Genomic DNA, 24,170 nt, shown 5'->3' with positions numbered 1-24,170 from the left:
AGTGGTTGCATGTCTGTAATCATAAAATTGTTTAATCCCTATTTAAGGCTAATTTAATGAGCCCAGGTAATTCAAGGCGTAAGTAGTGAGTTACTGAAAATGTTTTCAATCAGTCCAGCTCAGTAGTGGCCAAAGCTAGTGTCATTTAATTGTTGGACTTGGCTTGTTTCCCACTAGACAGGCACTCGGAAGCAGGCGCAAGGACCTGTGAAACGGCAGTTCACCTAGAGAGATTAATAAATATCTAAGCTTGGGGTTTTCAAGTACACCTGCAAGCGTTGGGGGTCATCCTCCCTCTGAAATTCCTCTCTTGGATGCTTCTAAACTTCCGTCCCAACCTCCCGAGCTGTGAGGCTGCGACCTCAAGCGTCCTTCCCCAGCCGGGCACAGACTGCACCACACCCTGCCACGGAGCACCCTGCCACGGAGCTCCCCGCCCGGCCTCCCCGTCCCCCACGGGCCGGCCTGGCTCCAGCCTGGCTCCAGCCCTGGCTCCAGCCCTGGCTCCAGCTCCCTGGCTCGGGAGCTGCTCCGCTGCGAGGGGCTACGACTGCCCGCGGCTCTGCTGAGGGGCCGGGGAGGCGGGCTCGGCGGGGCCGGCAGGAGCCCCAGCAGGACCGCGGGCCGACCCCCGCTGAGGGGAACCCCCTCCCTGCGCCGCCTCCCCTCAGCGGGAGGTTGGGCGGGGCCCAACCGTCGGGCGGGGGCCGCACCTGCCGCGGCTCCGCCCCTCGCCCCGCCCCGCGGGAGAGGGGAAAGGGAGCATGTCCGTCTACACGCATGCGCGCTGCAGTAGAGGAGCCTGCGCAGGCGCATTCTCCCGCCCAGCGGGTTGCTGTTGCGCACGCACTGGGGAGAGTTTTGACCCTGTCCGCATTCCGTCTGCTGCTGGGGCTGGTGGGTAAAGCAAGATGGCGGCTGTGGCTTTCTGCTCTCGGGCTCCCCGCGGCCTCTTGTTGCCAAGGACAGGTGGGTGTCACCGCCGCCGAGGGGCTGGTGCCGGGGCGCCGCTTCTCCTCGCGGGGCCGCGGGGAGCCAGGCTGCCCTTGCGCTCTCTGCCCGAGCCTGTACGGTGCTTTGTCAGCCGCCTGCCCGCGGGCCTCCCTTCTCTCCCCGCGGCGCCCTCGGAGTAGAGCTGGGTGAGGGAGCTCACGGGGCGGCGTCTGCAAACCAGCTGGCTAAAATAACTGTTTGCGGCAGAAGTGGTCGGTTTTCTGCCTTCCTTCTCTTTAGGGAACTGGGGTTTGTAGCCCAAAAGGCTGCATGGGATTGGCTCAGGCTACCGGTGTAGCTGTGCAGTAGGTTGTCTCGCTGGGACTGTCAGAATCTCAGCAAATGAAATACTGCCCTGTAGGCCAAAATTTGGGATTCCTTTTACGATTTCTTAGGTGGCCTTGACATTTTGGCCATGGTCTCTAAGCATGCTCAAGTACCAAAATTATATTTAAAGCTTGTATTTGAGCCTTTGCTGCCAAAACACAACTGACTTTTAGTTAAATTGACTCAGCATGTGCTCCTCTGTTGAGTAAAGTGGGAGATGGCAAACAGGTTTTGTTGGTTGATAAAGACGAGGAAGGAATTTAACATACTTTTAATTAGAGCAATGTGTCTTTTCAAGAAAAAGATGTTTATGGTTTTCTGTGGATATTTGAGGTTTAATTCAAACCAGTGTTCATAAACTGCTTCAAATATGGATTGTAAAAGTAAACTTCCAGTGACAGATTCTGGTTAGCGAAGAAGATGAAATCCTACTGTTCTGGGAACGAATCTGTGTGCAAGACTGTGTTACACAGGAGTACAGAGCTTTAAGCAGTGCTGCTCAGTCTGGAGATATTAACATGGGCTGTGAAAGCTGTATGGCTCTATTAAGTTACGTTGTCTTGAGTTACTAAATGTTGCATTTTGATAGGGCTCCACACCATGTGGAAGGTCCTTTACTGGTTGTGAATCAGTGTGAGGATCTCTAGCCTGTTTTCTTTGAGTCTCATGGATACCCTTAAATCTCAGCTTTTTTTATAATATAGTTGTAATTGGGCATGTAGCCACAGATGATGATAATTTCTGACAGATCTTGTACAGTTATGAAACAAGAAAAGATGTGCACCACTAAAGACCTTACAGTGTAAGGCAAGCAATAACAGGTGTATACACAAAGGTAGGAGAATACAGAACAGTAATTGGATGTTATTTGTTAGTGTGATAGTGATAGCATATGAAGAGCCTGTCACCAATAACTTTTGCAGAAGTAACAGCAAAAAAGCCACAAAATAGTTGAAAGACAGGTGTATTATTCAGATTAACTTTCTTGTTGTTCTTACATGGGCTGATCTGTTTAATAATACTTTTTTCAACAGGTGCTCACAGCAGACTGAAATCTTATTGCTTTTAGGCTTTATATTGTAAGGACTGAAATGTGTTCCTATCTAAAAGTAACAGAGATAGTGTTAATTCTGTAAATATGAATATTGTGTAATTTATTTTTTTTTTTACAACCTTTAGAAAGAGAAGTGTAAGTAAACAAAGTACTGAGGAGTGTGGGTCATCAAGCTTTGTCTTTCACCATCTCAGCATACCATGTAGCTTTTTTGCATACTTGAAGGAATCCTGCTGGTTATAAAAAAAACCAGTAATTTTTCTGTGAGTCTGCTTTTCCTAAAAAAAATAAATTAAATAACAAAACCCTAGTTGTTAGAACATTACAGGAATGACGGTAACAAGATCATCCAACAGTCTCCCTCAGTGTTATCCTTTACGCTTGCACTTGTACTGAGCTTGGTTAATTTCCAGTCTTCAGGTACCCATTACATAGCTACAGGCTTTATTCTGTACAGAGTATTCAGTGTACACTGCTGCTTTCATTTGCAAGTTTGTTCTGTTGTTGGCATTGAAAAATAAAATAAAAAAAAAAAGCAGCAACCCCCTCTCCAAGAGTTTTGAACGTAAAAACCTAGGGTATGGGCTATATGTTTGTGTCGTTTGTGTCAGATAAAATTGTAAGAATAGCATGGTAATGTCTTTTAAGATGTGCTGTATTGGAAATCCATTGAAATGGCTGTCTTCACTTTCACTGTAATTCCACAGAAGTATACACAAAGATTTTAGAGGGCGATGTTAAATTAACTGGATGATAGAAAAAGCAGAGTGTGAAGGTAAGTGGTGAATATGGCAATGATGATTTGGCATGCTCCTTAAAATTTCAGTTTGAGGTATTATAAAGTCTAATATGAACATATTGTGTCACTTTTAAAACTGCACGTCAGGTTTTTAGACATTAATTGGATGCCACAGGAGCGTGTACTTCTATTAAACTCCAGCAGATCTTTGACAAATGGTGTGATTTTTTTTTTTTTGTGTGTGTGTGGTTTTGTTTGGGTTTCTGTGTGTGTGTGTTTGTTTTTTTAATGGGTGCTTATCATAGAGCGTGTTTTCCTGCTTTCTCATAGTTAGTCTCAAGATATCTGCTTCAGTAATGGAGAGGCCCTGCATATCTACCTCTTTAAGACAGATACCATGGCCAGTTTAACTGTTACTGAGCTTGGACCTATTTTGTAGGAGAGTTGCTTTTTACGAAGTCATATACCTACTTGAAGTTTGCGTAGGTAATATCTTATTTTGTCCTGTTTCTATCAGCCAATTGGAGCATAGTTTCTAGGCATAGTATATTAATTTGATAAGTGCAAGTGTATATGTGTGATTGCTTTATTTAGTTAAGTGGGTGTCAAACTACCTTTCAGGACAAAATTGGAGATGTGGCTTTGATTATTCCAATTTGTGGGGTATGGAGAGAGGAGGGATAGACAAACTTTTGAGTAGAGAAACACCTCCTTCGGGCCCTGAAATCTGGCTGGACTTTCTGGTTTGAATTCTATCAGCTGATCTAACAAAATATAATTTATGTCCAAACATACCCTGTCCTTTTCATCTTCTTAACATCATGGCTACAACATCAGTGCCACTGTGTAACTGGTAATACCGAACTGTATCTGGATAAAACATACTCCTTCAGTGTATAAGTGGGATTTTTTTCATTGTTTCCTAATGCATCTGTCATTCTGATATCAGATACTAATCTTGCTTTCATTATGATTCTTGCTACTTAGATTTATATGGGGAAGATTAAACTTGCTTATTCTTATCTAGAAAATGCTTATGGCCGTGACTTACTGAAAGTTGGAAGGTCAGTTACTGGATTTCTGTTATATCCCCAAGCTAGTTTTCCAATGACAGCTCTTATGGTCTGCTCTTGTCAACAGCCAGATGTCTGTAGTGTGTTTATGCACTCTATATTTCACCTCTTCCTTTCTTTTTATGAGCATGGACATGTGGTAACACTAAACACTTCTAATTTCAAAAATCTCTTACAAGCAGTTTATTTCTTGCTTTTGCCTAACTTGGTTGGAGAGGACATATGTTTCTTCTTTTCAAACTCCCTATTGGAGCTACCTGGTCAATTTATGCCAATATCCTAGTGATGTCCGATTTCCGTGTCTTTCAAGTTTTCATAGCTCCTTGACAAAAGGAGCAGCTTTGAGGCAGTATTCTATGCATCATGGATCTGGCTCTTTGCATCTCTTCATTTCCATTCACTCCAGATCTATAATATAGGAGGATTGCTGCCTCTTCCAACATTTGGGTCTGCTATATTTAGACTGAGGTAAAAGGTCTGGTTAACTGCATCTAGGGTGATTCTGAGGTCTTTGTCCTGCAGTTCCCAGATCTGGGAGCAGGATGTGGATGTACTCGGGTGGGACCTGCGTGTAGCAAGTATTCTTTATTTGCTTAACCTCTGTGCTTCACCGTATACATCAAGTACTAATGCTAGCCAGTTAAGCTTTACTTGCTGTTTAGGAACCGATAACCTTAGTCTGCTCCTTTCATGTGTAGTTTGGTCTTTGTCTTTTATCAACAGCTCCCTCAAGCCTGCTGTCTGCTGACCTATCCAGATGTCTCTGAAATAGCCTGTCAGGAGTCTTGACATGGGAGATTTTCCTGAGGGAGATTAGAAAAAATGAATCTGTAATGAGAAAAATAACATTAACTATGGTTTGACACTGATAACTTTTAGCTTATATCACATGCTCTCTCCCATTCTGTGTTGTAGGCCCTGGCATTTCTGTGTTAGCTGCAGCACCATCTGTATTGCAGCAGCACCGCCAAGTTCATCATGCGGTGATCCCTCATGGAAGAAGCGGACGATCCTCTGTTAGTGGCATTGTGGCCACTGTCTTTGGGGCTACAGGTTTCCTAGGACGATATGTTGTCAACCGTTTAGGTAATGTTCCCCAGGAGTACTAAGTAAAAAAAAAAAAAAAAAGTTTTTAATGAAACTCCTATTTTTTCTTCAGGTTGCAGGATAATCCAGAAGTCTCTGGCATTTTGGATCTTAAAAGGGTTTTGTGTGATGGTTTCACAGTGTTTGGTCTGCTAAAGTGCCAAGATGTGACAATTAGTAAAAACTGTTTTAATCTAGGAAATTTAGAAGCTTTTGAAGATTGTTAAAGTCATTAAAATAAGTCGTTCTCCTTCAAGTACTGTTTTTCAGTCTGTAAAATGCAGATCTGAGGACAGGTATAGCACGTATTTGATTCTTCTGATGTTGGCCTTATTAGGACATTTTACTAAAATGTTTGCAGGAATTTCATTGGAATTCTTGAAAATTGCCCTTTTGAATTTGTTTTAGAAAATAACTCTTGCTTTTTTTTTTCCTTCTCCTTTCCATGTAACTTAAAAAATGCAAATATCCTTAGTTGTAACACATTTTTAGGTATTGTACTATGTTTATAGTACACACTGTGATTTTTTTTGTTGTTGTTGTTGTCTGCTAACAAGCTTCTTGCAAGCTTCTATGTTTTGTCTTACAAGCCCAAATACTCAAGTATGTCCCTGCTTAAGAATTCCAGTGATGGAGGTTCAAAAACTTACTTCTGTTCTACTTTTAGCTTTGCAGATAACTATTCAAGATATCTATGTGTATTTGTTGTGCTTTAATGCCAGGGAAAAAAGGAAGTTTTGTATATTCAGAAGTTCATCTACTTAAAGTTATGTAGTAGTTTGAGATAAATGAAACCTTTTTTTTTTTTAATGCTTAGGTCGCATTGGATCTCAAGTAATCATACCCTATCGCTGTGATCAGTATGACCTCATGTATCTGCGGCCGATGGGTGACCTGGGGCAACTTCTCTTCTTCGTAAGTCTTTTGCTTTGGCTTTAGATCAAATACAATACCATTGCTATACAAGGAAGTCTGTTAATCATTCTCAAAGTCAGTACTCCAGCTATTGTTTAGCCTCTAAATGGAAATGGTGTGAAAGAGCTTTCTTTGATTATGCCTATTTACACATTATCTCATCTTTTTCCTATTTGATGCTCTGGTTACAGGAGTGGGACTGTAAGGACAAAGACTCTATCCGAAGAGCCGTGGAACACAGCAATGTGGTCATTAATCTTGTTGGAAAGGAATGGGAAACAAAGTAATTTTCTTTTTTTTTTTTCCCCTATATAGATAGATTTGCACCAGGTATTGGACATTGTATCCATGTTTTACAGCATGTGTACAGTATGCAGTGACGCTGATGTTATTCTTGGCTTCCGTGAAAAGGCAAAACTGAAATTTTGCATATAAAAGTTCTTTCATTTCTTTAAATGCTTAACTAGAGTCCTGGTTATGATCTGGTCTTGAAAAGTGCATTCTTTCTATAATTTTCTAGCGTATAGCTTTTGTTCTGTCAGAGCGTTTGATGTGCTGCTTTCATACACCTTACAGATGTTTCATGGGTGCCTTCCTACAGCTGACAGAGGGTCACCAGTTTCTGTGAGCTCATATTTACATTATTACAGAAGCGGGCTTTTCGTCCTGTCGCTTCGGCATAGTGATGAATTGTAGGCTACTAGAATAAGCTATGACCAAGCTTTTCCTATTCTATGGTAAATGTTAATAAACAGGAACAGCTAATGAAGAGTCCCTAAGATTATGATTAATAACATCATTCCTTGATAGAATTTTGGCACAGACGCTATTAGCTACATAAGCATTTTTTGTAATATTTTTAAAAAATAGTTCCTTTTTGAAATCCATTTAAAAAAATCCCATATTTATTTTAGGTTAAAAATACCTGTAATAGCCTCTCTTTTCTTTTGCGTGCGTGCAATTATGTCCACTTTATTTAAAGCCTTGTGCAGAACTGCCAGACAAGAACCCATTAGTTGTGTGATTTGCCTTTATATGGTACATAATTTTGCTATCATAGTAGACAGAAGCAAATGTAGATATCAGTTTAATCTACGTTTACAAGCCTAATGCCTTTGTTGCTCTTTTTTTGTGGACAGCCATTTGGTGTTCAAATTGTACAATTAGTAGTCAAATTGTATTAATAGAGTAGAATTAGTAGTCTCAAATTGTACAATTATTTTTCCTAAAATAGGTGCTTGCCAACAGACATACTATGTCAGCTGTTTCTTGTCTAGTCAAATATCTTACATAACTTCTGGGAGACAAGTTTTGCATTCAGATTTGTAGAGGTACTTTCTTTTTCTGATAGTCACTTAGCTCCTTGTCCCACTGTTGGAGTCTATAACAGTTTATTTGGGGAAAAGCCCACCAAACCTAAATTAACTTTGGTCTTGTGCATCTGACAAGGTTTTTGGTTCTTTTTATAGCTTCTTCAGACTTTGGGATATAGGTAAAAATGTACAAACCAACCTGTCAGGATTGTTTTGCGCTGTTACTAAATTATGAACCTAAGAGTTCAAATGCGTATTATTGTCAAAACAGAAGAAATTTCTTTGTAATGTGGGAGTGAGGGAGGGTCTGTATATTTGGCCTAAGGACAATGTAAGGTCTGTATATCTTTCAGATATGTATTTCATGTGTACTTCCCCCTTTAAAATTTCTGGACTCGTGTAAAAAGTATGATTTATATAAGGGAGGGTTTCTTTGTTATTGCAAGGAAGTGTGACAAAAACAACAAAAAGTTTCATTCCAGTTAAAAACCCCCAAACCTTGTCACTCTTGTCAGTTTCAACAGATTCAAAAGCAGAGGAGTCTTGGTACATGTCAAAGACTTTTGAATGTTTCAAAACCTACCACTGCATTGCACAAATGTTCTTATGTATTTTATACATGTTGGTACCAATGGTGGTGCTGCAACTCTGAGATAAAATTCTATGGTCTGTTAAACATGAGGTCAGGCTAACCATTGTAATCATCCCAAAGTCTATGAAAAACTTAAGCAGGAAAAAAAAAAGAAAGATTAGAAGTGGAGATCAGTCAAAAAAAGTAAAGCCTGCCATTAAATACTTTCCTCCTTGCCTAGTATTAGTGTACGGTCTCATCTGTGTATGCTATGTTGTTTGAAAACTCCATAGTTACAGGAGGGATGTTGTTCGTTCTTGTGTGTTTCTAAAATCTATTTTTGTGAGTAGAACAGGAGTGATGGTTCCCAGGATCAGATTAGTTATTGAAGGGTCAAAAATAACTTTTTATTTTTAAGGCTTTCTTTAGACTCCAGTGGGATCTGAAGAGCTGTGGGAGTAGATAAGGACAGAGAGAGAGGCATTTGGACAAGATGTTTGTTATCCAAAGCAAATGGAAAAGATGGAGTGGGGTGCTTGCAAGGGCAATATAAAGACATGAGAAGCCAATTCTCTTTCTTGCAATCTTGGGATAGTTGGAAAGAATTTTGGGATTGTTGCCAGCCTATAGTGTCAGTTCTGCTTGGAGACAGAGCTTCTGTATTGTTCTTGATCAGATGCCAAACTAGATTACAGTTGAACCCCCTAATTTAGGCCCCTTGAATGCCATAAAGTGAGTGGAGTTGTTCTTTCTGCATGCTTCTCCTTGAAGTCCCTTGCAGCTGCTCTGAAATGGTTCTAACTGTTCTGTCAATATAAAATTTTCCATTTGCATAAGCACCTGTGTGTTCTTTGGTCTGTTTTTGTCCACTTCCCCAATGCCTAGCATCTGCGCTAACTTAGGCTGCTCAGAATTTTTGAGCTCCTTTGTAGTGTAATTGAAGTCATTGTAAGGTGTTGTAAAAAGACAGCTTTGCTCAGATTTCAAGATGCAGCATTTCTCTTAAAAAAAAAAAAAAAAAAAAAAACCAAAACAAACAAACAAAAAAAAACAAAAAAACCCCACAAACCAAAAAAACCACCTGTTTTCACTTGGGAAGAGTTTTCTATTTGTCACATACAAGTAGGCAAGTAGGCAAGAGGATTTTTCATACTGATTTAATTTTAACAGGTGAAAAAGCAGACAGTACTAAAGCTGTAATTGAACTTTACTGTTGCATTTCACTTGCCCCTAGTTTTTATTGTATGAAGAGTCACTCATGAAAGGAAACTTTTGTTTCTAACAAAGAGCTTCAAGATAGGTTTTTGAAATATATTCAAGTAATACGTAATGATTGCTGTTTGGTTCATAGGCAGCCACTGTTGATTGCTCTTAAAGTAAAATTTGTTTTTTGCCTTGTTTTAGAAACTTCAGTTTCGAAGATGAATTTGTAAATATTCCTAAAAGTATTGCACAGATAACTAGGGAAGCTGGTGTGGAAACATTCATTCATATCTCTCACCTGAATGCCAGCATGAAGAGTCCTTCCAAATACCTCAGGAGTAAAGTAAGTCTGGAATCCTTTTGAATATATTTTCTGAGAGCCTACTTTTTTGTTGTTGTCCGCCCCCCCCCCCCCCCCCCAACTTGGTCTGTTTGAAGGAAATCAGTGTATGAATTTACTATGGAATGTTTTCTGCAGCTGAGGAATTTTTGAGTTACTGTGCTTATTGGAGCTAGAAATCCTCCTTAGTACTTCATGTGCTTTGAAAGGAAATAGGTCTTGTATTCCTGAAAATTCTTTCTTTCTTCTGTCTTTGAATATCTTTGCATCTAAAATTACTGTCATTAAGAAAGATGAACTAGTTTGATGGTTTGGGATCTGATATCAGGCCTAACATCTAAGAATGGAATAACCTAGCAAAGTAAGTAGTTGATGCCAAAATGAATGCTGCAAAGACAGATGAGTATCATAATTACAGGTCCTTGGATTGTGATTGTTACCTGCTCTTGTAAAAAAAAAAAAAAAAAATCTGGTTTTGGTATCCTATTATTTTTTTTCCTTAGGAGGTATAATTTTCTATTACTCTTTTTAATATAGCTATTTTTGTTTTGTTTGAGCTCACTGTACTCTGCCTTGTCTTTAGTACAAAAATTTTTTAAAACCAGGGTTTAATTTGGGTTTAATTTAGGGTTTTAACCAGGGTTAAAATTTGGTAGCTCTCAATGTGTCACAACTGTATAGGATAGTTAGGCCTTACTGTATTGGCCAGTCCCATGTGGAGAGTAGATAGCTGCCACTGAAATTTCTAACTGTACTAAGGCAGTTCTTGGAGTGTTCTGATAATGTAGTAGGGGTTATATAAACCTTCTGTTTTCTTCCAAGTTCTGGTCTGACATAAGCAAGAGAAGTACTTAGGTTAGGCTTCTTCCTTTTTGAACTCTGTCACTTTAAATATTTGTCACTTCACTAGTGAGACTGTATTTAATCTCAAATAAAAGAAATGATCTACATGTTTACGGGACTTTTGGGATGTTCTGTGAGACCTTTATCTTAGCGTAGCATCTCAAAGATCGAATGGCTCAGATATAAATAATTTTTGTGCTACTGATGGATGGTGTAATTTCTTTCAGTGCTGTAGTCAGGATACCTTAAGTTCCGAAAAGGCATCCTCTTCTGATCTGTTCAGAATGGAACTAATGAATGTGTTCATTTTAATTGAATGATAGGCTGTTGGAGAGAAAGCAGTGAGGGAAGAATTTCCAGAAGCTATAATTTTGAAGCCCTCTGAGATGTTTGGGAGAGAGGACCGATTTCTCAATCATTATGCAAGTATGTACTCTTGAAATAATAAAAACATGTATGCCTTGTATACCTGTCTGTAGAGAACAGAGGTAAAATGTGATTTGCTTTTCAAAAGCAGAGAGGTATGTTTTTATCAGAAATGTACTGTATTTTGTTAGCTGAAGGTGTGTAATGGGAAACGTAGTAAATTTTCATGTCATGACTGAATTCTTTCTGAATCTAGTTAGACTTTGCTGTTTTGTGAACCACTCTAAGCAGACAGTAAACACAACCTTCCCATCATTGTTAATAAGAAAACTAAATATGCATTGAAAACAGCGTTACTGGAATTGGATGGTAATTCTTCCCAATTCTTTTTTTTTTTTTTTTTAAAGTTAAGTCAGTTTTCAGAAGAGATCCACACTCAGTGTAGTGCAAAATGTATTGGTTATTTGCTTACTGAAAGGATTCACAGATTTTATTCTCAAGTTATGTATGTGTCTTTCTATCAGACATGCGCTGGTTTGGTGGTGTGCCTCTTATTTCTCTGGGCAAAAAAACAGTGAAGCAACCAGTATATGTAAGTTTTCAATAAAACAAGACAATCCTAAATCCTCTGTGTGTGTGTGTGTGTTGGGTTTTTTTTCTTTTCCCCCTGTAAATAATTTCTGAAAGAGGAGTGTGTGCATGCATTCCTGTTTTCTATTGGTAATTGTCTGAATTTTTCTCACAGGTGGTTGATGTAGCAAAGGCAATTATTAATGCAATTAAGGATCCTGATGCTAAAGGAAAAACATATGCCTTGGCTGGGTAGGTTACTTTTCTGATTCTAATTAACTGAAGTACTTCTTTTTGGTGTCATTTTTTGGCATGCTGCACAGTACACTTAATTTCTCCATCCGTGCACACAGTTTGAGCTGCAATAAATTCCACCTCCTTTTTCGGAGGAAAAATGACTCAAGCTGTTATTGTGAGTACTCTGAAAATCCTAGTTTGGGCCCCATTGCATTTAATGTTATGTATGTGCACACAAAGAAATAGGCAGTCTTGGGAAACATGCTAGACAGCATAGATTTGGAGAAAATTCTGCTAAAGCTGTGTGGAAACTACCTGGAATTAGAATGGATAGAGACAGTGGATCTCTTGGAATATTTTGTGTACAAAAGCTCCAAGTCAGAATAGGTCATTAGCATTAAGAATAAACAACGTGGCAAATGCCAAGCTAATGGATCCATGTTGTGATACTGTAACGTAGCACTGGAACTGGTCTCCATCCAATATATGTGTTAAAAGGAACATTAGATTAATTGATAAAGAAAACAGTTGCTAATTAGTCAAGGTACAAATGATGCTGAACAGCTCTTTTTTCTATTGCATGCATATCTCTCTCTTCCCCCCTTATACACTGAAAATGTGCATAGTATCTGGATTTTGCAAAAGGCTTATCTGAGATTACATTGTTTTTTCCATGTTTGTTTTGTGGCGCTGTTGCAGTGACAGCTCTTTATTCCCATAGCGCAGAGATTGTTGCTGGTTTGTCTTTTACTCGTGTGATGTCACACTCTTCCTGTTGAGGAAGGTGTCACTGGCAGCTAGGCTAGGTGTGCTGTATGCTGGTGTTCTGCAAAAGGCAGCAAGTAGGTCTTCAACTGCTTTTGGATCATGCTGAGGAACTTCTGCTCAAAAACTAGCAAAATAAGAGAAAGAAGCTAACAGTGGTCCGAAAGGACTACTAACAGCAACAATAACGTTAAGTAACTTGGAGTTGCTTTCAAATCACTGGGGTGATATGAAGTGTCACACTAAACAAGTGGAAACAAATGTTAGACAGCCATTCAAACCCACTTTTTTATCAAAGAGAATAGATATGTAGGTGTCAGATGAACACAACTAATGCAAAACCACAAATTATGACAAAATTAACCCTTTGAGTGACTATTTTATCTCTTGAGGGCAAAGTTGAAGATGGGTCAATATGTATCCAAAGCTGCCTGCCACAAAAGGAAGGAGAGGTGCCTGTTTCTAGGTTCATCGCTGTCTCAGCAGAAGCAACTGCTCCAACTGCAGGAGCAATTGAGAACTGCAAACTAAATAGAACACTATTTGCAGCCAAATGGAAGGGCTATTGGCTAAACTTTGAATGTGTTCTTACAGTTTCAAAGTCTCATTTTTTGGCAACTTACAGAAGTCCAGGAGTTCAGTGCCCAGGTTTCAGAGGCAGGAATTCAAGCAAGGATGCCAGGCTCTTTCTGCAAGGAATACAGTTACAGGCACATAACAATGACAGAAAAGACTTTGAATAATGATGGTCTAAACCAAAGATCCAAATCAGTGTTGGAAAACCAAAGGAACTCTGCAGCATAACCCTTGACTAAAGCTGTATGAGGTGCTTTTTTGTTTTTTTTTAAAAGAAGTTAGCAGTTTGAGTTTAAAATACTAATTTTGTATTAGTATTTTTTCCTTTTCTCTATTAGTATTTTTTCCCTTTTTTTCCTACCTACTATACGGTGGAATAGAGTTTTAACTATGACAGCTAGTGTTGTCATTGCTATTTCTGAATGACTGAAGATTTGGTATGGTCTTTTACCTGTTCCCCTCTTTCCCCCATGGCACTGGTTTTGTTTCATCCAGTCATTAAATCTTCTGTCTTGAATGCTAATGCTCTCTAGAGCTTGCTGTCTGCTATTATTGTGGTTAATGTAATGACACTTCAATGTGATTCTACTCTTGGTGAAGTTGTATTGTTAATGTTTGGTAATTTGTAAAGGAACAAACAGTATTTGTATTTATTTTCACATTTTTAAGTTTGGCTATACTATACATCCTTATGTGGTTCTTACATATCAGGATAAAAGTGAAATTGGCTTATACTGCCTTTGGATAAGCATGAGGGTGTTAAAGTGTAAGGGCAAAAAAATTGGTAAAAAAAAAAGCTAATAACTAATGAAAATGAAGTTTGTTTGTTTTTCTCAGATGAGTAAGTAAATTTGACATTACCACTTTTTGCTGTGTTTCTCTTGTAAGTTCTGTTAACAGAAGAAAACTTAATAACTTGGTTTTGATGGTAGTTCTTTAGTGTAAGTTCATAAATGCAGATCTCTCTCAGGTTCTATAATCCAGCCACTTGGATGAAGTTGATAAGGAGTTTTGAGTGTTGAATTCTTTTGAATTCTCTCAAATATGCTGACCTTTAAGTATATCCATTAGAATGTTTTGCCCTAATTTGATTTTACAAACTAAAGTAGTAGTAATTTGGGGTTCTGTCTTTTGTCCAGCATTTATCAACAGATTTTGTTTGTGGTTATTGTCATTGCTGTTCTTTCTGAAGAACATGTCAATTGAAGGCTCAGTTTTCATGCATGCAACCTCAGACCTTGATATCTTTTGAGATCTTGGGTTTATCAAACTGAAATTCATGTTCTTTGTATCATACTCTTGGATTTTTGTGCTGTGTGAAGTTTTGCATACTTAGACAGTCTTACTCTAGCATGGTTTCATTTCTGTGGGGGGTTTAGATTCCAACAGTAATTCAGTGTCTCCTATTTAAAAAAAGAAAAAAAAAAGGGGGAGATTGAAGATGAAGAAAATCTACAGTCTTATTTTTAGGAGGCCCCTACCTGGGAAGTAATCAGTCTCAAGATGATTGTCATGTCACTGAGGTCTCTGCCTTAGCTGAAAAGTATAGCAAATTGTTAGGAGACACACACTTTTGGTGTGTTCATTGCTGCTCTGATCATGATCAGCAGGATGTAATTTTGAAGGTTGAAACACCAAGTGACACACCAGAGCTCAGCAGTGTGCTTTTTTGTGTTGTCGTGAAGATTTTCAGAATGTTTTGGAATACCAGCAAGTTGCCTTGAAAGCCAAGGGAGATACTCTGTTTCAGTCTGAGCTATCTATACAGTATTAAAATGCTAAGGCAAAGTCTGAACAAGAAAGGAATGGGAACTCCCAATGGTATATGTTTCTCTTAAACTACTACAGGTGTGCAGGAGACTGACTGCTTCCTTCCCTCCATCTTGAGGGGGGGAATGCATTCTTTTGGGGGAATTTATCTTAGTTTCTACTCTTGCTTTTGAAGAGAACAGTATGTTCTTTAGTCAAGCAAAGGCAAGTGAATCAATTTCCTTGCAGCGATTTTCTACCAAAGTTGGGATGTCTTGTTAACAAACCTTTCTTAATTTTACCATTTGCTTTCTGGCTTCCTTCTATTACAAACTGCCAAGTGGGCTTGTACAAATTCAGTCCTGTCCCAGTGCTGAAAATCTTGTATTCAGAATCTGAGTCAGCATGGAGGAGGCACTTTAAAGGTGTGCTTTAAAAGTACACAGAATACACTTTATTCAGTATGATTGTGATGGGTTAGCCTTGGCCAGCAGCCAGATGCCCACCCAGCTGCTCACTCCCCCTCCTCAACAGGACAGCAGGAGAAAATAGTATGAAAAGCTTATGGATTGAGATAAAGACAGGGAGATTGCTTACCAGTTACTGTCATGGGCCAAACAGATTTGAATTGGGAAAAATTAATTTAATTTACTGTCAATTAAAATAGATTTGAATAGTGTGAAATAAAGACAAAAAGAATAAAACAACACCTTCTCCTCTCCACCCTTTTCCCAGGCTCAACTTCAGTCCTTCACTCCCAATTCCACTACCCCCTCTCCCTGAGCAGCGCAGGGGGATGGGGAACAGTGGGTTACGGGGTCAGTCCATAACAGCTCCTCTCTGCCTCTCCTTCCTCTTCACACTTTCCCCCAGCTCCAGCAGGGCCCTTCCATGGGCTGCAGTCCTTCAGGATAAACCTGCTCCACCATGGACTCTTCATGAGCTACAGGGGAATCTCTGCTCGGGTGCCTGGAACACCACCTCCTGCTCTCATCTTGGTGCTCGCAGGGCTGTTTTTCACTTTTTTTGTCACTCCTTTCTGCCTGTGTGGCATTTTTGCCCTTCCTTAAATATGTTTTCCCAGAGGCACCACCATTTTGTCTGAGGGGCTCAGCTGTGCCCTGCAGTGGGTCCATTGGAACTGGCTGTGCCCAGCACGGGGCAGCCCCAGCCTCTCCACATAGGCTGCCCCTGCAGCCCCGTCGCCAGTGCCTGTGCACTGGCACCCAAGGCAGTGACAAAACAATTTTGCAATTTGTGACTTACACTGTTAGCATCGCTGATGTCAGATGATATGTTTTTCTAACTTAATCTCTCTTTATTTCAAACAGTACAGAATCTGGAGAGCCAAAATTTGTTCCCCTCTTGTGAGTAAAATGGCAAATCTGGCAAATCATTTAGATTGAAAAAAAACAGGCCCTTGGTAGGCTTGGGAGTGGAGGGCTTTAAGATTTTTGTCTCTTGTTGCAAATATTTAAGTATACCTAACTTACCTATAATGTTTGTTGCTTTTTCTTTCAGACCTAACCGATACCTCCTTTACGACATGGTAGAATACATCTACGCGGTTTCCTTTCGAACCTTTCTTCCCTATCCACTTCCACGTCCTCTCTACCAGTAAGTAGGACCCTTCCTTCACTGAGAACTTGAGATCCACCAGGCAGCATAGAAGCATAAATAATTGTTGCATTGGTTATTTAATATTGCCAGTTGTTATTTAAGATGGTAGGATGTACCATGTAGCAACTGGCTTTCCCTAGATACTGGTTAGCTAGCTTTGAGTCTTCTTGCTCGGGCACGGGTCTGCATTTAATGAGCTAGTGTATGAAAGGTGTACTTGTAGTAAACTTAACGTAACTATTTATTCCAGAGTCATTGAATGGCTTTGCTGAGTCAAGAAGTAGCAAAAGGTCCTAAGTAGAGACAATCAGTAGCAAACTTTTATAGTACCACAGGGAAAATCTGTGTGTATGTTGCTGACTGTAGGCCCTGACAGATTTTTCTGCAGCAGCTTAAGATGTTGCTGCTGTCAGCTGTCCTTCCAGTCTGGTGAGCACTGCTGCCCTGGAAGCAGAGTTGGGGTAGGGGTGGGTGCGGGTATTGATTGACTTTCTAGTTCAGTCCTTTGTATTGATTTGAGCCAGTGTTTGAGATAAGTTTGTACTGACATCTTGACCTGGGAATTTGAGCAGTGCAGTTGTAAGCAAGCATTTCTTTGTCTGCAGTAAGAGGGCAGTAACATCTTTAGAAGATGATAATAAATTGGGAGATAAGAAGGGAAAGGTGTAGCATCACTTCAGCTGACTACAGTAGATGGACTGCGAAGGCTCTCTTTGCATGCACTGAGCTGCTTCTGCAGCTGTACGTTTTCGCCTCAAGGTGCACTGAGGATAGAAGCTGATTTGCTGAATTGCAGCTACTGAGTAATAGTGCATGAAAAAGTGTGGTATAAATCTGAGCCTGGGCCTAGTCCTTAAGGCATCACATCCTTTTGAAGAGCTACCTCAAACAGTAAATGCTGTTTCAGAAGTTGCCCTCAGAATGGTTGAGATGTGTTAATGTGTGGGGTGCTGGTCCTCCTCAGTTTTAGTACAATGCAAACTAATAAGCTAAAAAAGTCACCAATGTTAGAACCCTCCTACCAATTTGCTAATAGGACTCAACACTGAGTTAGTGTAACTGATGATGAATAATGCTAGAACAACATCTTAAACTGTTGTGGCTGTTTCTGAATTGGCTGTAGAGGCATCAGGTTAACATGGCTCAGCTGACACAGAGCAGCTTGTTAAAAAGTAACTATGTGGGTGCTTATTAGTTTTATTTGTGTTTGCTGCAGTCCATGTTATGCTTTTCTCTTTATGGGCTAAACTAAGTGGTATTTCATATTTTTGAGAAAAGAGTGCATTCAACCACTCGGTGGATAAGCCTTGTTCCGTTTCTGTGCAGTATCTTAGTAAGACCCTAGTCTGCCAGGTGAGCACTTCAGTAAGAGATTCTACTTTAATACTGTTGGTCCTGAGACACTGAGCAAGAGCTGTAGTGTTATTTTCTTTTCTCTGCCAGATTTTCTTTCTTTCAAGGGAAACTTCATTTCTGGAAACTGCAAATATACTAATCCCCATCCTTTTTATAGATGCAGATTGCTCCAGATTCCATCATCTTGTTTGTACGGCTGTTAACTCATTTAGTTGTCAGCAAGCATGTTTTCTCACGGAGTCATCAAATCAAACTTTGTGATTAATTGGATTACTGCCTACACTACTAGGGAACAGAGTTTGGAGGAAAGACAGGGGCAAGACTGAACCCTCTGGTGTGTGGGGAATTGGATGTGGAGGTTTATTTTCCCCACCTGCTAATGCTCACTTTTACTTCTAGATATCTGCTTCTATCCCTTCCAAAGTAAAAGAATAGGAGATCGAATAATTCAGTAGCAAACAGTTAAAGTTACCAGAAACACAGCTAAGAACTTGTTGGCTGGTGCATTCACTGCTTTAATGAATTCATAGCTTGCAAGAACAGCTCCAGAACAAGCTCTTGCTCACTGTCTATTAAGTGTGAAATATTTTTACCAGTTGTCGCTTTCTTCTGTGCATCTGGATAATGACTATACTTTTGCAATACTCTTTCTGATTACAGTTTAGTTGCAAGATTCTTCGAGATTAATCCATTTGAGCCATGGTTAACACGAGACAAAGTGGACCGGGTAAGTGTAGGACAATCCACAAATTCTTCTTGAGAAATGTTTTATTGTGTATTTGTAACTTGCACTTGTAGTTTTGCATTCAAGGAGTGCTGAAATGTGTGTACATCATGTGATGTAGTACTTCAGTCAGTTTAATGGCTAGAATTTGATTACCAAGAATTGCTTTCAGGCTGTTTGGATACTACAACATTTTAAATTTTTAAAGGTGTTTATATATAACCTTCCTCAAAAATGGTATGGCAGGAACCATAACAATTGCTGCAGCTACTGTTCTGCAAACTTGCTCTTAACTTATTTGTCCAGACCTGTTACAGTGCCAAGGGCATACACTGTCAAAGCAGTCTGGAGATTCCTCTGGTGTAGTCTTTGTAAGACTTAGTAAGAGAGAGGAACTGACAGAAATTTTTTTTTAAAGAATCATAGAATCATTAGGGTTGGAAAGGACCTCTAAGATTCTCTAGTCCAACTGTCAACCCAACGCCTCCATGCCTACTAAACCATGTCCCAAAGTGCCATGTCTACACGTTTTTTGAACTCCTCCAGGGATGGTGACTCCACCACCGCTCTGGGCAGCCTGTTCCAATGCTTGACCACCCTTTCAGTAAAGAAATTTTTCCTAATATCCAATCTAAACCTCCCCTGGCGCAACTTGAGGCCATTTCCTCTCATCCTATCGCTAGTTACTTGGGAGAAGAGACCGACACCCACCTCTCTACAACCTCCTTTCACGTCGCTGTAGAGAGCGATAAGGTCTCCCGTCAGCCTCCGCTTCTCCAGACTAAACAATCCCAGTTCCCTCAGCCACTCCTCATAAGACTTGATCTCCAGACCCTTCACCAGCTTCATTGCCCTTTTCTGGACACAATCCAGCAACTCAACGTCCTTCTTGTAGTGAGGGGCCCAAAACTGAACACAGTATTCGAGGTGCGGCCTCACCAGTGCCGAGTACAGGGGCTTGATCACTTCCCTAGTCCTGCTGGCCACACTAATCCTGATACAAGCCAGGATGCTGTCGGCTTTAATTTAAACACCGCTTGTGACTGGCCGCCAACTGGATTTAACTCCATTCACCACAACTCTTTGGGCTTGGCCATCCAGCCAGTATTTTACCCAGTGAAGAGTACACCCGCCAAAGCCATGAGCCGCCAGCTTTTCTAGGAGAATGCTGTGGGAGGCAGTGTCAAAGGCATTATTATGATGTAGTCTTTCCACTAGCATTGGTGGAGGAAGAATAGTTAATGTATTTCTCTAAATACGTTTAAGAAAGTGGTTGAAACTATTGGTGCGAGGGTTGTATAGCAAGAAGTAACATGATGGGGGCGGGGAAAGGGCTCAACATTCTTAAGTGTTAAAAGTGGCCAAGGCTGCATGCTGTGCCCCTGCCTCCCTCCCCCAAAATACATGCTATTGAAAATAGCAAAGCCAAAGTAGAGATTGGATGTGCAATGTGCACTGAAGTGATGGGGGGATGCTCCTCACTTTTAGGTAACTAGTGAGTTTATGTATCTCTAGATGCATTAAAATCACTTGTATCATCCAGATAGTGGCATTTTTAACAACTCAAGTTGAACTGACAGTGCTGGATACAGCCCAAATTCTCACTTAACATTAGAGTGCATTTCTCATGAACATGTTGCAACTTCATATTTATTCCTAACTTTACAGAGTGTCTAAGTGGAGGTGGAGAAATAACTTGCAAAAAAACAACTGCAAGTGAGGAGAAAGTAGGATTTAGCAAGTACTAATGTCAAAACTGTTGACATACGTATAGGTTAGCAAAGATAGTCATGTACTCGACAGTCTCTAAGCTTGCTGCTCTCTGAAGGTTGTAGGTACTCTCCCAGCTATTTTGCAGAGTTGGAGTTTTAATGCCTTTTGTTATGATGCAGTATCAATAGCCTATTTTGACCTGATTGTCCCAAAATTGATTTGAGATAGGGTACTACTGTGAATCTGGGAGAACTGGGTCCTATACTTAGAGCTGCTTACTGAATAGCTGTAAGCAATTAATTTCTATGTTTACGTTTCTCCATCTGTGAAATAAACTGGTTTCCTATTCTGTTTGGAAATAACTGTGAAAAACTGTGGACAGTATGTGTAATAAAGGAGGTAAGCTTATTCACAGTCTAGTGCAAAACTTCCGCAAGTTAAATAAGCCTGCACCAAATGACTAAAACTAGTGCAATTCACCTATAGCACAGGTAGTGTAAGAGGGGAGTTTCTCCATGTCACTTCTGTGTCTGATTGTTCCTCTTTTCCAGCTTTTCATCCCTAAGTAATCTACACAAAATTAGCTGTGGTTGACTTAAACACCTTTCAAAGAATAATAGCATAAGAGAAATCCCCATTTTCTAAGATATAGGTCAGATGTGTTGCAAATATGGTAATAGAATTAAGTATTTGTCCTGGACAGGACCCTGTTCTAAACCATGCATAGAAAAAAACAACCTACCAAAGGTGGTAATTCAACATACATCCATTTTCTTGACAAAGCAGAATGTATATAATTGCAGTTCAAATATGACCTTACAAGTTTGGCCTAATTTTGTGGTTGCAATGCTGTAATCTTCCTGATAACGTATACCTGATGGAGAGAAAATGAAGACACTTTCTGCATGCCTCGCTGCTACTTATTCCTGAATCTAAATCTGAAGCCTGAAGGACTTTTTGCCAGATGCAGAACATCTGTATCTCCTATCGAAGTACACTTAGGTACTCAATACCCTTTATAATTACACTATACTTCTGTAGGGCCACATTGAATCTTTTCCTCCTCCCAAGGAAAAACAATGAGCCAAAATCAGTCAAGGAATGGGGACTGACACACCGTTGGCTGAATCCACATTTGTGTTTGAATAGGCCTTCAGATCTAGTACAAGATGCAGTTATTGTGGGGTTCTTTCTTGGGGGAAACACATCAGCAGCCTTGAAATTGTAACAGAATCTCCCAAGAGCTGCCATTTGTAGAAAATTGTTTTGAGACATATTACGATGTTTCTAGTACTGTGGATTTATGCTAGTTTGTTTCCGTAAAAGAAAAAAGGTGACCTCAGGTATAAGTACACAATCCTTTTTTTGGTACATGAATGATTGCATTGGGTGTAATGCTGTTCATTCTATGAAGTGAATTCTCTTCCTTCCCTCTCCCTCCCCTCCCCCTTTCTTTTTAAAGTTTCACACAACAGACATGACATTTCCTGACCTTCCTGGTTTGGAAGACCTGGGTATTCAACCAACATCTCTAGAACAAAAAGCAATCGAAGTTCTGCGCCGTCACCGCAGATACCGCTGGTTGGATGCTGAGCTGGAGGAAGCAAAACCAGCTAAGACATATCCCATGTAATAGCTGATAACGTGGTTACTTAATGCTTCTTAAACTGCCTTTGTATGACCCAATTTGTTTGGAGAACTGTGTACATACTGAGTAAAATATATTAATCATGTAAACTATATTTCACCAGTGTTGTCTTTTCAATTATGGAAGACTGTAATTGAAATGCAATTTTTCTCTTTAAAAGGTCATAAAAGCAAATTACATATTGTTGCTTAGCATTAAAATATTTTGAAGGTTGGGACTAGAGGGAATGTGTCTTAACACTAGTCAGTTTCTCCCTTGGCTCTCAAAGCAAGCATCTCAGTGAGCTTTAAGTGCTCAAGTGATTTGAATAATGTTGCAGTTCAGGACTGTGTTACCTAGAACATGTCCTTTCCAACAGGGATTGCTGGTACTGTCACCTATTCAGATCATGAGGTCTCAGATAAAGCCCCGTTTTTAAGTTCTTGACTCTCCTGAGCTTTGTTTTCTGCCCTGAGCACAGCTACTGTAGAAAATACCAACCAAAATGGCACAAGCTGTTTCTAAGGTCAAGGAGTGTCAATCGGACATGTAAACAAATTACTACATGTCATCTGATCTCTTGTCATAATTATGTGTGCTGTGGCTCATAGACATGAGGAAATGTGTCATTTCTTCCATTTTTAAATGAGAAAGTTAATTATTTTTAGATACTCAAAGCTTTTATGTGCTGGGACATCATCTTTCTTTTGGCAAGAGAGATAAGCTTTGCTTCAGGATTAAATATTTTCAGTCATTTTAAGATCAAAGACAGATCCCTGCCTGAATTTGATCAAGAACTGTGCTTTCTGTTTCCATATCCAAGGAGTTGCTGGAGGCTTTTGGTTAAATTTTTGGCAGGGACATTGTTTGCTAGGGTGCAGCTTAGAGCTGAGTAACTGTGCACAGAACTGAGAGCAGAGATCTAGATCTTCTATATGCAGTGCAGTGTTCTGATGGCTTCAAGATGTGAAAGAAGAAGTTTCTTGAATCGAGGAGTGAGCTGCTAGTTCTGGGAGTAGGACATATCACATAAATTAGGATGAGTTGAGATTGGTGGGGAAGCTGGTTTTAAACTGGGGCTGAGAGGTGATAAAATGAGTGACAGAACATTTTGTGTTTTCACTTCCAAGCTTCCTACTACTTGCCTTTTTTGTATGTGAAACTGGAGGGAAGGAACTGGGACAAGTTGGACAAATAGGTATCAAAGGTAGAAGCCTAATGGAGGAGAAATCTGAAGTGGAGAATGGGATGGAATGTGATGAAAAAGGAGAGTAGGAAAGAGAGAATAGACAGATTGAAAACAGCAAAAAGGTCAAGGTTAGGGAAAGCACAGAAGTCTCGTGATTAAATCACACTGATTGCTGGAGCCAAAGATCAGAATCTCCCTATTTCTGTATTGTTGCCAAACTACTATGAAACTCCTGGGCAAAGTGTTTCTTAAATTTCAACAGCTTCCATATTTTGCTCTTCCACATAAAACCTGCTGCTGCTAATGTTTACTCTGTTAGGAAGAGGTAGCCTCTTGTGGTAATATGAATTTTTTTGATCCTGCCTACTATGTATTCAATTTGGCTCTCATGGATTGTTTATTTTTCTTTTGATAACATAAGTTCAGTTGTTTTAAAATAAATCTGCCAATTCAAACATTCAAAAGCTAGGACAGACTGGAAGTGAAGTGCATATTGTTAATAATTTGATCCTTAACTTTTATTATTTTTCTGTGCAAGCTTTTTTCCATAAGACCCTGACTGTAAATAAGTAGCCTCATTAGTGCTTATTTAATATGTGTGGCCCTAATCTTGATTTATTGCATGTTATTCACATCCTGCTGTGAAAATGATAGTATTTCTGAATTGTTTCACAAGTGCACATAGAGTACAGAGATACGCAATTATTATGATAGTCCTGCATGGCTAACAAGCAGTTTCCATTTTCAGATAGCAAACTGAGGCAGAAAAAACTGTCAAAGTTAATGCTGTAATGTTAGGTTCCAATTCTGGGAATGCTTACCATGATGCAGTGATTTTTATTTTTCCCATTCAAAGCACAGCTTTTCCAGTGGCTTCAGCTGCACGACAGACCACCCCTACAGGATTTTAATTCAGACAACCATTAGATGGAGAACATATGGGTGATGAATACCCATGAAAAGTTTGCTTTAAGCAGCCTGCTCCACATCAGATAGGAATACTGGGAAAGCGGAGTATCGTATTAGTGCTCAGCTGCTGCTGTTGCAAGTTTCGTTTTCCACGATACTTTGCCTTACATAGCTCTTCTGCTTCCTACCTTCTAGAAACTACAGTGTGATTTCTCATTATTTATCTGTCCAAAGCAATTTTTTTAGGGGTCTTGTGTGTAAAAAAACAAACAAACAAACAAACAAAAAAACAACAAAAAAACAAAACAACAC

General features: G+C 39.8%; 1 protein-coding gene and 1 long non-coding RNA gene across 2 annotated transcripts in view; one reads left to right on the top strand and one right to left on the bottom strand.

Annotated features, from left to right (window-relative positions):
* LOC142412796 (uncharacterized) overlaps window positions 1-978 on the bottom strand; it is a 7,519-nt gene extending 6,541 nt beyond the window's left edge. The window contains exon 1 of the long non-coding RNA XR_012776615.1: window positions 851-978. This is a non-coding gene — a long non-coding RNA (uncharacterized LOC142412796). The remainder of the gene's footprint in view (window positions 1-850) is intronic.
* On the top strand, window positions 832-24,170 carry NDUFA9 (NADH:ubiquinone oxidoreductase subunit A9). The gene is made up of 11 exons (XM_075508612.1): window positions 832-969; window positions 5,102-5,272; window positions 6,090-6,187; window positions 6,379-6,470; window positions 9,476-9,617; window positions 10,781-10,883; window positions 11,348-11,415; window positions 11,569-11,645; window positions 16,242-16,337; window positions 18,357-18,423; window positions 21,596-24,170. Exons 1-11 carry the CDS (start codon window positions 912-914, stop codon window positions 21,764-21,766), a joined length of 1,143 nt encoding a protein of 380 aa, XP_075364727.1. The 5' UTR covers window positions 832-911; the 3' UTR covers window positions 21,767-24,170.

The sequence above is a fragment of the Mycteria americana genome, chromosome 1, assembly GCF_035582795.1.
Source record: "Mycteria americana isolate JAX WOST 10 ecotype Jacksonville Zoo and Gardens chromosome 1, USCA_MyAme_1.0, whole genome shotgun sequence".
NCBI classification, from domain to species: Eukaryota; Metazoa; Chordata; class Aves; order Ciconiiformes; family Ciconiidae; genus Mycteria; species Mycteria americana.
This window is presented reverse-complemented; position numbering and strand designations above follow the sequence as displayed.